The sequence below is a fragment of the Myxine glutinosa genome, unplaced genomic scaffold (genome assembly GCF_964187855.1).
Source record: "Myxine glutinosa unplaced genomic scaffold, kmMyxGlut1.1 SCAFFOLD_849, whole genome shotgun sequence".
NCBI lineage: Eukaryota > Metazoa > Chordata > Myxini > Myxiniformes > Myxinidae > Myxine > Myxine glutinosa.
The window spans coordinates 65051-77082 of record NW_027616944.1 but is presented as its reverse complement, the minus strand read 5'-3'; the positions used below and the strand labels follow the sequence as shown (position 1 = coordinate 77082).

Below are 12032 nucleotides of genomic sequence, written 5' to 3'. Positions count from 1 at the left end.
GGGGACGTAGTCAGATTAGTTGGATGATAATGACGAGGGAGTGCAGTTGTATAAAGGGATGACGGGAAGCACGAGTTTTAGAGGGGAAATAGTTAGTTTCAATGATGCTGTGTGTATGAGCTTTAAGTTGCGGATGAAATTAAGAATTGAGAGGCAATGCTCGAGAAGGATGTGTGTGTGTGTGTGTGTGTGTGTGAAAGTGTATGAACGGAGTATTGTGGATGAGTGCATTGGCTTGCATGGTGTGCAAGTGAAGTACAGGTGTGTGGAATGAATGGTGTGGAGTATTGTGGAATGAGTGGAGTGGAGTGGATGGCGCGAAGGAGTGGATGGGGGAAGGATGGAGCACTTCACGAGTACCCGGGGAGGGCAGTTTAAAAGTAGGTAGAGGGAGTCGGTAAATTGTGGTTGGATATTGACATCTTTGGTGCTGGGTGTGGAAAATAAGTGTTTTTATGGGTGCAGGAGTATGTGGAATGGCTGGGCGTGTGGCCTATTAGTGTGTATGGTTAGTTGAGCACTCCGCCGCTGGTAGTCTGTCGGCCAGATGAGGCCGCAGGTAGGCTCTGGGAGCCAGTTAGAGTTCAATGGGGCCCGAGGATCCAGAGAAGGACCCGGGTAGCCCGACGCCATAGAGGGCGGTAGCGGGGTGAGAGAGCCAGAGGGCATTCCCCAGGTTAGGGTGAGGAGCAGGTAAGCTCGGGTGGCGACGTTCAGTGGCGGAGGTGTGCAGGTGAGCGGACCTGCTGGTGAGCCACACAACCCCGCCCTGAAATCGTGCAAGGGCACAGATAAGAAAAATCAGGGGAGTGAGACCTCAAATTGGAGAGCGCCACAGTATGTGCAATGGGAATTGGTTTTTAGAACCACATAGAGTAATGATGGCCAATGGATTGGCAGGGCAAGACCCCGGGTAGTGTAAAGTGTTAATGTCATTTAGAAGGATAGATAGGATGAAAGTCTCTTCGCACCATCCACATCCACTCACCTAGGTGATAAGACTCCACACCAGGTTTGTGCAGACATTTGGAATGAAAGACGCATCATGACGTGGGGTTGACATTGTGTTAACATTCCATCCCTTCCTTCTTGGGAGGGATTGGGGACGAATTTGGTATTAGAGGGAATGGGAAAGACAGGACGATAGCGACGAATTTGTAAATTGTGTAAATACGGGTAAGGGCAAGGGTAGGGTAGGTGACATGGGGGGGACGTACGCTAGGGACGAGCTTTCTCAGCTCGCTCTCCCGCGCCCTTCATGTCTGCATTACCTGGTTTTGATGTGTTTCCTTGCGCCCCTGCCTGCTGATCTGCTTGTCCTTCCTTCCCCACTCACGGACCATTGCTCTTTTGTGCCCGAGGGAAAGTGTGCAGGTGCTGCAGTTGTGCGCCCGCACCCTTGCTGCCTGCCTGCCTGCACTGGTACACCACTTATGGACCACACGTTCTGTGGCCTGGCAGCACATATGGACCACACGTTCTGTGGCCTGGCATTTGGCTGGAGCGGACTATTGCTGCCAGCGGACCACGGGTTTAAGTGGCACCTATGCCCAGCGGTGGACCACCTGAGTTGGCCCTGCTGGCCATAAATAAAAGACGGACACGGTTGGTGCAATCCTTTTTATTAAATAGACAGCAAGCAAGAAGACAGCCAGAAGCATCGGCCCAGCAGACAAGCAAGGACAAGGCATCATTTATTATTTTTTGAAATGTGCTTTGTGCATTTTCATTTTTTTGGTGCATTTTCATGCTTCGTGCTTTTCCTGCATTTTTTGTATTTTGGTGCTTGGATGGTGCTTTTCGTGCCTTTTGTTTATTGGTGCATGTGGGTATGGTGTTTCGGTGCAGTGCAGTGCAGTGATTTTCCTCTTTTCAAAAGTTTTGCTTGTTCCCACAAAAGACAGGTCCTGGGTTGCAGTGTAAATAATTAGTAGTGTTTTTTGTAAATAATGCTCCCCATCGGCTTAAATATGTAGTTTCAAAATAATTCCGCAATTCGGTTAGTCTGTGGGCATGAGTCAGTTAGGTAGGATGCAACGCAGCAGGCGGGACATATTTAGTGTAAAAACTGTCGCACTCAGGGTGAGGTTAAAAGTAGAGGGTAACCACACCTAAGTGTCACACTAAGTTAAAAGTTGGCCCTTTTGTTTCGGCCTGGGCCGGGCCTGGAAAAAGGGAGGGTGCAGTGTTGCGGTTTTAGAACCATCACTTGTGCAAATACTTGTAAATAATTCTCATCGTTAAAAGGTCAAAGGTAGCACCCATAGTGAGGCCACAGCAACACGTAGGTCACCTTAGAAATCCCAGTTATTTCATTATTATGTGTTTCAGATAAGGCCGTGTTCCCAATAGTTGAATCTGCGTTGCATCAATTAAATAAGAATAGGTCCCAATCCATTCCAGCCATTTTGCCAACCTCTCTCTCCCAATTCTGTTACACGCCTTGGTTAGCGTTCGCTCAGGCGCCGCCATTAACCACGCGGTCAAGCTCGAGGAAGAAGGGGGTGGAGCGCCAAGGACAAGGTGTGGCCCTGTCAACCAGCCATTAAAGGCGGAGCCGGTAAGCCCTTACCAGCCAACCAGGGCTGAGGTGAGCTCGCTGGCGGGCGTGGTTTCCAAGCGTGCGGATTGATCTGAAAGCGCGTTATATAAGCGCGAGCGAAAAGCCCTTTTACGGACTTCTTTCCAAGGGCTGCGCTGGGGGACTCCTTTTTGCACAGACTGCGCGGAAACGTCTCATCGTGGCAAAGCCTTTTGATACGGACTGCGCCACGAACTGCCTTTTGCCTACGAACATTGATCGAGAGAGAGAGAGCGTTTGGCACGATATACGTTTATTACGTACGCCGCATCCCAGTCCCCCCGATATATGTAAGGTCCGCTCGCGGTCAACGACACGCGGCGCGCTGCCGGCCTTCTGCCTTTCTCCATCACCACCACGGCACGAGTCTGGACCGGACAAGGAGCCTGGACATCTACCTGGACCTTCCCCCCTACCCGCTACCATCCCGTGTGAGTGTGTATGCTTGTCCGGGGTTGTAAGTTAAGACTGTATAGTTAAGCCTGCCCTGTGTCCTGCTCCTTCTTCTCCTTCCTGTACATTCTTTCCTTTCCTCTTCTTCTTGATTGTAAATAAATCACCTTGTTATTTCTTGGTTTTTCCCTAATCCGATCGCCTCCGTCCTTTCTTTCCATTGAGTACCTGTGGCACGATTTCGGAACCGCTATAATCGGGTTAGTCATTTGTTAACGGCTCGGATCGCGGACTGCTAACCGCTCTGCATTTACCATCACGTCCGTGGTTCGAGCGTGAGTTATTTCCCTGGTCGCGGTCGGTGTTGGTAATTAGGTATTTGGGAACCAAATTGACCAATCACCCTACCCAAGACCGACCGGGAGGAGCGTTGTCGCTTCCAGGACTCGGGACGGCCAGCTTAAAAGGACAAGGGGATTAACCCCCCCCCCCCCCCTTGATAAGGGGAGAGCCGACCCCCGAATCCGCAACAATATATATATATATTTATATATATATATATATATATTGTTGCGGTTTTGAGAACCCTTCACATGTAAATATTTGTAATAATTCCCTTATAAATAATCCCCTGTAAATATCCCCATTATTTGGCTAATATTAAATATCGCACCCTAGTTAGTCCATGTACAACACGTAGAACACCATAGGACCTCTCTGTAGTTATCTCATTATTATGTGTTTTAGTTAAGGATCTGTTCCCAATAGTTGAATCTACGTTGCATTAATCAAATAACCTAGGCCCCCTTGCAACCACATTCATTTTGCGGCAATAGCCGCCCTCCAACTAAGTGCGCGCCTCTGCCAGCCGCAGCCGCCTTAGCGCTCGCCCACAAGGCGCCATTGAACACGCGGTAATCTGGAGGAAAAGGGGAAGGAGTGGGTTCGAGCGCCAGGAACGAGGCGTGGCCTGTCAATGTCCCCTCAAGAGGTGGAGCCAGCGAGTCCTCGCAGGCCAACCAGGGCCGAGGTGAGCCAACCGGTAGGCGTATCCTAGGAGCCGGCGGCTGGATACAGGAACGTCCAATAAAAGCGGCTGGGAGGGACTGCCACCAGATGAGTGCGAAAGGTCCGAGATACGAGGTACCAGATGAGCATACAGCTGAATCGTACAGCAGAAGAGTGGGTCCGTGACGGCGACAATACGGCCGTTGATTAACATTGTCCGACCGTGTGCGAACGGGACGCGGAGCTGCCGCTGGCTGTTCGTCGCAAGCCGGGAGCGTGGACCGGAGCGTGGACTGGAGCGGAACTCGACGCTGTGCATCGGCCCGGACCTTCCTCCCTGCTACCTACCTGAACCTTCTCATTCTTCCAGCCATTTCTTCCAGCCATTTCTTCCTGCCATTCCCTATTCGTATAAGTCTGTTTGTTCTGTCTGGGCGTATGATAATATAAGACTGTTTTTAAGGCTGCCCTGTGTATCTGCTTCTTCCTACTTGTATATTTTTGCATTTCGTTTCCTCTTGTAGATAGTGAATAAACCTGTGTTCTTTCTTACCCTTTTGGTTTCTTCTTTCCCCGATCGCTTTAGTCCTTTCCCAATTGAGTACCTGTGGCACGATTCGGCCAACGCTCGGAGTCGGGTTTAGTCTTTTGTTAACGGCCCGAGTCGCAGCTCGCTTCGCTCGGCACATCCATTCACGCTGCGGCCCGGGTGGGAGTATCTCCTCGCTTACGGCCGGTGGTAGTAATTAGGTAGTAAGACGGATTGGGCTTACAACCGTACTTACCACCGACCGGAACTGACGTCATACTTCCAGGACCGGCGTATGGCCAGCTTAACAGGACAAGGGGATTAACCCCCCCCTTGCTAACGGGAGTGCCGTCCCCCGGATCCGTAACAATATATATATTAATTATTATTATTAATCTGCTATTTAAATTGCTTTATTTGTTTAACTTTTTAAAGTTGTTTCCATAGTTTATTTATCTAATGTCATCCTTTTGTTTTTTGTTTGTTTCCCTATTCGCCCCCGTTGGGTTTAGTCTGAAATGGGGGCTTATGGATTGGGTCTCCTCCATCCGTCCGTGGGTGCGTGAGTCCACAACCATATCTCAGACGTGTTTGGACGATATCATCAGTACAAGCTGAGATATGGATTCATTTCTTTTGGTGGTTATCTTTTCTGCCATTTTGAATTGTGAGCTTCTGGATAAAAATCCAGCTTGGCAACAGTGATTTTCATAATCAGCAGGGTCGCTTTAGTCAAAAAAAAAGTGTTACCAAAAATGGGCATGACTTGCCGCTTACATTGCATTCTTTATTTGTTGTGCCTCGTCAAAGTTGGTAAGAAGCAGTGAGAGATGAGAGAGTCCGACGACATGTTTGACTGATTGGCAAGTTGAGCTGGATGCCTTGGACTGTTACATCTCCTTCACTCATTCAAGTACGGTACTTAATCAACCTATTTTGAAGCAAAAGCAAAAATCAAATAAAATGTTAACACTTACATTAGCCCAACACCTACCTAAGGCATGCGTGGCTTGACAATGACAAAATTATCCAACAATAAGTATTTTTTAAATCATCTTACCAGCTGTCTAATGTCATCATCATCGATCTTTTTCAGAGCCATGTCAAGATTCAAATCGCCCTTGCGGTATGCCAGCAGCTGGGACAAGTCGAATGGTGGGGTTCCTTCCATGAAGAGCTCGGCAATAACACAGCCTGTGATAATGCCAACAACAAAAGAATGTTACTGAGAAGTTTGACATTAGTAGAAAGAGGCAGGAGATTGGAACATCAATGATTCTCTTCAAGCATAATAGCATCATATTATGTTGTCTGTCTTCTGTAACAACAAATGTCCTAACAGGAGAGACATTCCGGGAATCAAAATCACTTCCGATTCAAGGTTTTCTGCACATGCCTGTTAAAATCTGAGCTCTCCATTTCCACCTCACTAAAGCTGAGTTTTCCGAAACGGATTTGTCGCGTTTTATGTTGTTGTGTCTTGTCTCGGTGATGTTGTTGTATCTCGTGCAATAGTTCATGTTAATTTGTTCGTTGTTTGTGCTATTTGTTTCGTTTGTTTCATAATGTTCATGGTCTGACATGGCCTGTCCTCGGATAGAAAGTGTGAAAATTATTTGTCTCAGTGTTCCTCGTTTTTCTTCCTTCTTCCCAGGTATGTTTACTGTTTGGAGTTATTACCCTCACCAGAGGAGAGAGTACTGCATTTGAGCCCATTTGTTTGCGTTTGTCCACACAGAATAAATATGATTTTCTCTGCAACCGTTGGTCCGATTGACAGGAAATTTTCACCATAGGTGCACCTCCACCTGTAGAATTTTTTAAATGATAATCATGACGTCATATGTCACGTGGTTCGGCCGCCATCTTGGAAAAACCGAGAAACTTTGCACCACTATATCTCCGAAAGCGCTGAATAGAAAAATTGAGACATGGCTCATTGTAAAGAACTCTCCATAAAATATGTTAATGACTCTCCGTCTGTCTGTCCGTCCCATCTGTGGTTTTCTGCACTTTTTCCCATACCCTTCAACATATTCAACTAAAACTGGGTACGTAGCTTTATTATGAGAAGATAAAGAACAAGTTTCGGTTTTGGGGCATTTCACCAATTTTTCAGAGTTTATACCCTTTTGAACAGAGTCAGGGCCCTTAGGGATATTTTGGGGCCGTTTGGTTCAAATTCTTCCAAAAGCACCAAATTTGGCCCAGATGTTGCCCATGCCATACTCTTTCGATTTTTGACGGGTGCCAAGACGGGCGCCCCCCCCCCCCCCGGGGGCCCCATATTGGCGAAATACTAAATGGCCGCCACCCAGATTAGAGGAAAATCAGTTAAATAACCAAAAGGGTTGGAATCATGTATGATACCACTTTTCAGGGGTTTTCGAGGTCGAGGAATCCATTAATGATGTTATTTTGATGATTCGAGGTCAAGGTCAACCCTCAAGGTCATCTTAAAGGTCATTTTTTGTCAAACATGTCGGTTTTTGAGTTTTTTGTCAAGATTTACGCGAGGTTCACCATTTTATGTTTCTGGGTTGGGTAATCGAACTCTGACCTTATTTTTGACAATTAGAAGAAATATTTACATGTCTATTTCCTAATTTTCAGGCATATGCAGTTCATCATATGCACCAAATTTGGTGCATATGATGCACCCTGGTGTTGGGTGTTGCGGCTAGGGTGCCAGCTTAGGATCCTAGGATCCTGGCAAACCCTGGTGTTGGGCTAGCGGCTAGGGTGCCAGCTTAGGATCCTAGGATCCTGGGTTCGAATCCCGGTCGATCGCTGAATTAACGCCAGGGGGGTTGACTCAGCCTGTCATCCTTCCGAGGTCGGCTAATTGAGGACCAGTTCACTGGTAATTCCCTGTTTGTCGTTAAACCTGTTTGTCCGATGTCCCTGCTCTCAAATGTTGTGTTTGTGTCCTTCCCCTTCTTCCCCCTCTCTTTTGTGTCCTCCCCCCTCTCTCCCCATCTTGTCTGCCGCTCCCCTTGTTTTTTGTGTTTTGTGTGTCGGTTTGTCTTTTTGTGTGATTAATGTTTGCTCTTTCACGAGCCTCGATCTTGTATACAAAAAAAAAAAAAAAAAAAAAAAAAAAAAAAAAAAAAAAAAAAAAAGGTGGCAAAAAGGGTTGGCGTCAGGAAGGGCATCCGGCCGTAAAACATTGCTTCAAAAAGGGGACCGAAAAACAACAACAACCACGGTTCCCGAAAAAGGCCAACCCCCGCTTGCGGGGAAAAATGGCCTCTAAAGGTGGTTATTTTTTTTTATATGCAGTTCATCAGTCTAATATTACAAAGGTACGAATTTTGATGTTTTATGAACTGTATGCCATATCCTTGTGTTTAATTTTTGTGCGATCATGATCCGGGTTCATGTATACATGATTGTATACATGTCATAAATATGACGTCATAGGTCATGTGACCTGGCGGCCATATTGGATTTTATGAAAACCTTAAAAATGGATCCCTGCCTTCATTTTTCGATCGATTCATTTTGAACTTTGACCACTTATAGTACGCCATGTGATTGGATGCATATCCTAATTATGACGTCATAGGTCAGGTGACATGGCGGGATGGACCGGTATGGTCCCCGGATCATACCGACCTTGGCGCCCGTCAAAAATCGAAAGAGTATGGCATGGGCAACATCTGCGCCAAATTTGATGCTTTTGGAAGAATTTGAACCAAAATATCCCTCAGGGCCCTGACTATTAGAAAATATCACATATTATATATAGAAGGGTCGTTTTCCAGCCTTTTCCCCCTTACCCCTTGAACATAGTGAACTGAAACTTGGGAGGGGACATGTAATGCAAAGCAATTCTCCCTCTTTTTAACATGCCTTTGTTACGTATGGAATTTAACACATCTATTTACAAAGAACACTTCAGATTGAAGGTATTCAAAAATAACTTTAAGATGTCTCTTTTAAGATACCTCAAAGCACTTCATCAATGTAAAATATTGATGAGGAATGGTGAGCATTGATTGCACCATTGACTGCAGCTTAATTATCAGAAACCTACCAACACACATTCAGGTCTTGCAAGAGCATGCGCATTTGAAGTTTCAGAGTGCATTCAATTCCATTCCATGAGCGATCATGCCAGAAAATCATGCCAATCAAAAGGTTTCAAGTGACAAGACTAAATGAATGAATGAAAACAAAAACCTCAACGTGCATGATAAGATGCTTTCATAAGCACCCACAAACTAAAATAAATAAAATAAATAAATTCCAGAAAACATGAAAACCATGAATAAAACTCATTGTAGCTTTTTAAGCTACAATACTTCTGCTTTCTGCTTTCTCAACAATGGATGGAGGTCCTCAACGCCAAACAGGAAATTAGAGCCGTCTCCCTTGACATTTCACGTGCCTTCGATACAGTCTGGCACGCCGCTCTGCTCACGAAACTCTCCTCCTTTGGTATCCATGGAAATCTCCACGCATGGCTGGCAGACTTCCTCTCTGGTCGTAGTCAACGTGTGGCCCTGAATGGGTTTCTCTCATCTCCTCTTCCTGTTCAGGCTGGAGTTCCCCAAGGCAGTGTTCTGGGCCCTGTGCTTTTTCTGGTCTTCATCAATGATCTCTCTGACTCTCTTGAAAATCCTCTCTATCTCTTTGCTGACGACTCTACTCTCTGTCGCTCCATTCCTCATCCCTCAGATCGGCAGTCTGCAGCCTCCTCACTCTCTGCAGACCTGGACAAAATCACAGACTGGGCAAACAAATGGAACATGTCTTTCAATCCTGACAAATCTCACACTCTTACGATGTCTCTCCGAAACGACCGACTGGACAACCCTCCCATCCACTTTCTGAATAATCCTCTCCAAGAAGTTCTGTCACTCAATCTTTTGGGTCTCACTATCTGCCATGATCTTTCCTGGGAAAACCACATTTCAAATCTGGCCTCCAAAGCCAGTCGCCGACTGGGCATCCTCCGTCATGCGAAGTCCTTCCTTGGTACACCTGAGCTCCTCACCACTTACAAGGCTTTCATCTGCAGCTCTATGGAATACTGCTCTCCCCTCTGGTCTGGTGCTCCTGCCTCACACCTAGCTCGTCTTCACGCTGTTGAAACCAAAGCGTTCAGAATCATTGGAATCTCCCGCGATGAAGCTAACTCCAAGGGCCTTTCACTCACTCACCGCAGGCAGGTTGGTGGTCTTTCCGTCTTCTACAGACTCCTCTCCGGCCTTGCTCCCCCAGCTCTCTCTGTGCATTGTCCCCCAAATATTCCTACAGGTCGCACAAGATCTGCCAGCAACCCTCTAATGGTTAAACTGCCAAAATCAAGACTTTCTGCTCACCTTCACTCCTTCATTCCTTCATTCCTCTTTTCTCCCGCCTCTGGAACAAACTCCCTCACTCTCTTCAATCTTACTCCACCCTCCAGGTCTTTAAAACAGCTGTTCACCACCATCTCTTGTCTTCCCCCATCCAAAACCTTGATCTTTTCTACCCCCGCTAATTTCGGTCCCCTTTTGTTTTATACATCTCCCCCCCCCCCCCCTTCCCACGCCTCCTCCCCCCAAGCCCTCTCCCTCCCACACTTCTCCCTGCTCTCAAATGTTGTGTTTGTGTGCTTTCCCTTCTCTCCCCATCTTGTCTTCCGCTCCCACTTTTTATATATTTTGTTTGTCTGGTTGATTTGTTTGTGAAATAAATGTTAGCTCTTTCACGAGCCTCGATTCAGTATACAAAAAATAAAAAAATAAAAAAATAAATACAATGTATCATCATTAAACCAACTCTTTAGGAATTCACAAACCAGTTGAAAATATGTCCATGGCAGGTGTTAGCTCTCCCCGGTGACGTGGTCCTCCACTCTCCAAATCAACTAATGGTGTGCTAGCATCACGGGCACCAGCGTCGCCGACTGATCCAAGACCTTCCCCAGCCATTGCTGCACCATCCACAAAACGTTCAGGTGCCAGGTAGCAAGTGCGCCGGCGAGATGTGTCAAAAAAGAAATTAAAGTCAGCTGGATTATCTTCAGGCAAATACGCTGGCTTGAAGCCAGCAAAGTCTGTGAGCAGCAACCATCCCCAACTGGTCACCATCACGTTCTCAGTCTTTATGTCACCATGAACAACATGTACGCCACAGGCCTGACTCAGACCTGAAAGCAGCTGGAAAGCCAACCACCTGAAATTGGGGGGGGGGAGGGAGAAAAAAAACTGTTTAGTACTTCTCATCTATTACTAAAAGGAGAAGTGTGTGTGTGTGTGTGTGTGTGTCCTCACACTCTATTCTAAAGGATTCCTGCTGTTGTAGAATAAAAATGGTCTCGTTGGAAAGATAATAATAAATTTACTTGGAACTAAAATTAGTGTCCGTTTCATGAAAACAATGCCTGTTTAAAAACTAATCTTTCTTTAATGGAAGAAGAAGAAGCAGCAACAGGATATTTAATGTTCTTATGGTACGGCAGTAGGACCCTTTATAATAAAGCGTGACCGACACGGAAGAACACAAAATTATATCTAATCACACTTCTTGAAGCAATATAAAAATAGATATAATAGTACACACAAGGAGTGCACAAACACCAACAACAACAGCCATAATGAAAGCAGCAAGAACATCAACTACCCGTAATAAAATATCCTTTTTTCTTGTGTTCACTTCATTTTACATCCTCATTGAGATTCACAAATAGATATGCAATACGTTTGTGAAGTTCAACATGTTGTCTTTTGATTAAACCTGTCAGCCAAGCGATGGTATGCACAACTAGTCTCTTTAAAAATAGCGCAAAGAGTAGTCAAGAGCACTTCGTTTTTAACAACATCATGCAAGGTCAACTCCCCTTTCTTGTTCTTGAAAATTGTCAATGAAAGCAGAGGCAACATCAAATATTCCTGTGTGAAGTGGTTACAGTTGCACAACATATTTTAAGTTTTACAACATTGTAGTGGTTACCGCTGGATGCACACAATCGCCTTGCACCGGCCAGAACACGGCCAGACGCGCCTCTCCCGGGCATGCCCGGACTCACTGTTCCCGGGCACGCCCGAACCTCCCGGGCACGCCCGCTATCGCCTTTCCAGGGCTCGCCCAGAGCGTCCGGGCATGCCCGCTATCGCCTTTCCAGGGCTCGTCCAGAGCGCCCGGGCACGCCCAGCCTCGACTTGCCAGGCCGCAGCCAAACACGCCCGGGCAGGTCCAGACTCGCCTTTGACACCCGGGCATGCCCGGTATAGCTTTTGCCGGGCAAACTTCCCGACATAAATGTGTAGATATATTGCTGCCCGATAAACGGGCTTGTCAGAATACCTGAGCTGTTTTGTTTCAATAAAGCAACTCGGACGAATTCCGTCTTTGGTCGCGTCAATTCTTTCGACTCGCGTTGGAGCGCAGTTCCTTCATTGGTGACCTACCGACATGGATACGGCAGTGACGCTTAAACTGCCTACCTTCTGGGAGGCTCACGCGGCTGTTTGGTTCGCTCAGGCGGACTCTCAGTTCGCCCTGAGAGGCATCACCGCGGACGACACC

At 46.6% G+C, this 12032-nt stretch overlaps 1 protein-coding gene across 1 annotated transcript in view; it reads right to left on the bottom strand.

Moving 5' to 3' along the window:
- The window catches only part of PIK3R4 (phosphoinositide-3-kinase regulatory subunit 4), a gene marked incomplete at its 3' end in the record, with an annotated part of 103134 nt that overhangs the window by 71531 nt on the left and 19571 nt on the right, over positions 1-12032 (bottom strand). The window contains exons 3-4 of the mRNA XM_078768997.1: positions 10303-10679; positions 5572-5705 (exon numbers count right to left, since the gene is read on the bottom strand). Coding sequence (XP_078625123.1) covers positions 5572-5705; positions 10303-10679 — 511 coding nt within the window. The remainder of the gene's footprint in view (positions 1-5571; positions 5706-10302; positions 10680-12032) is intronic.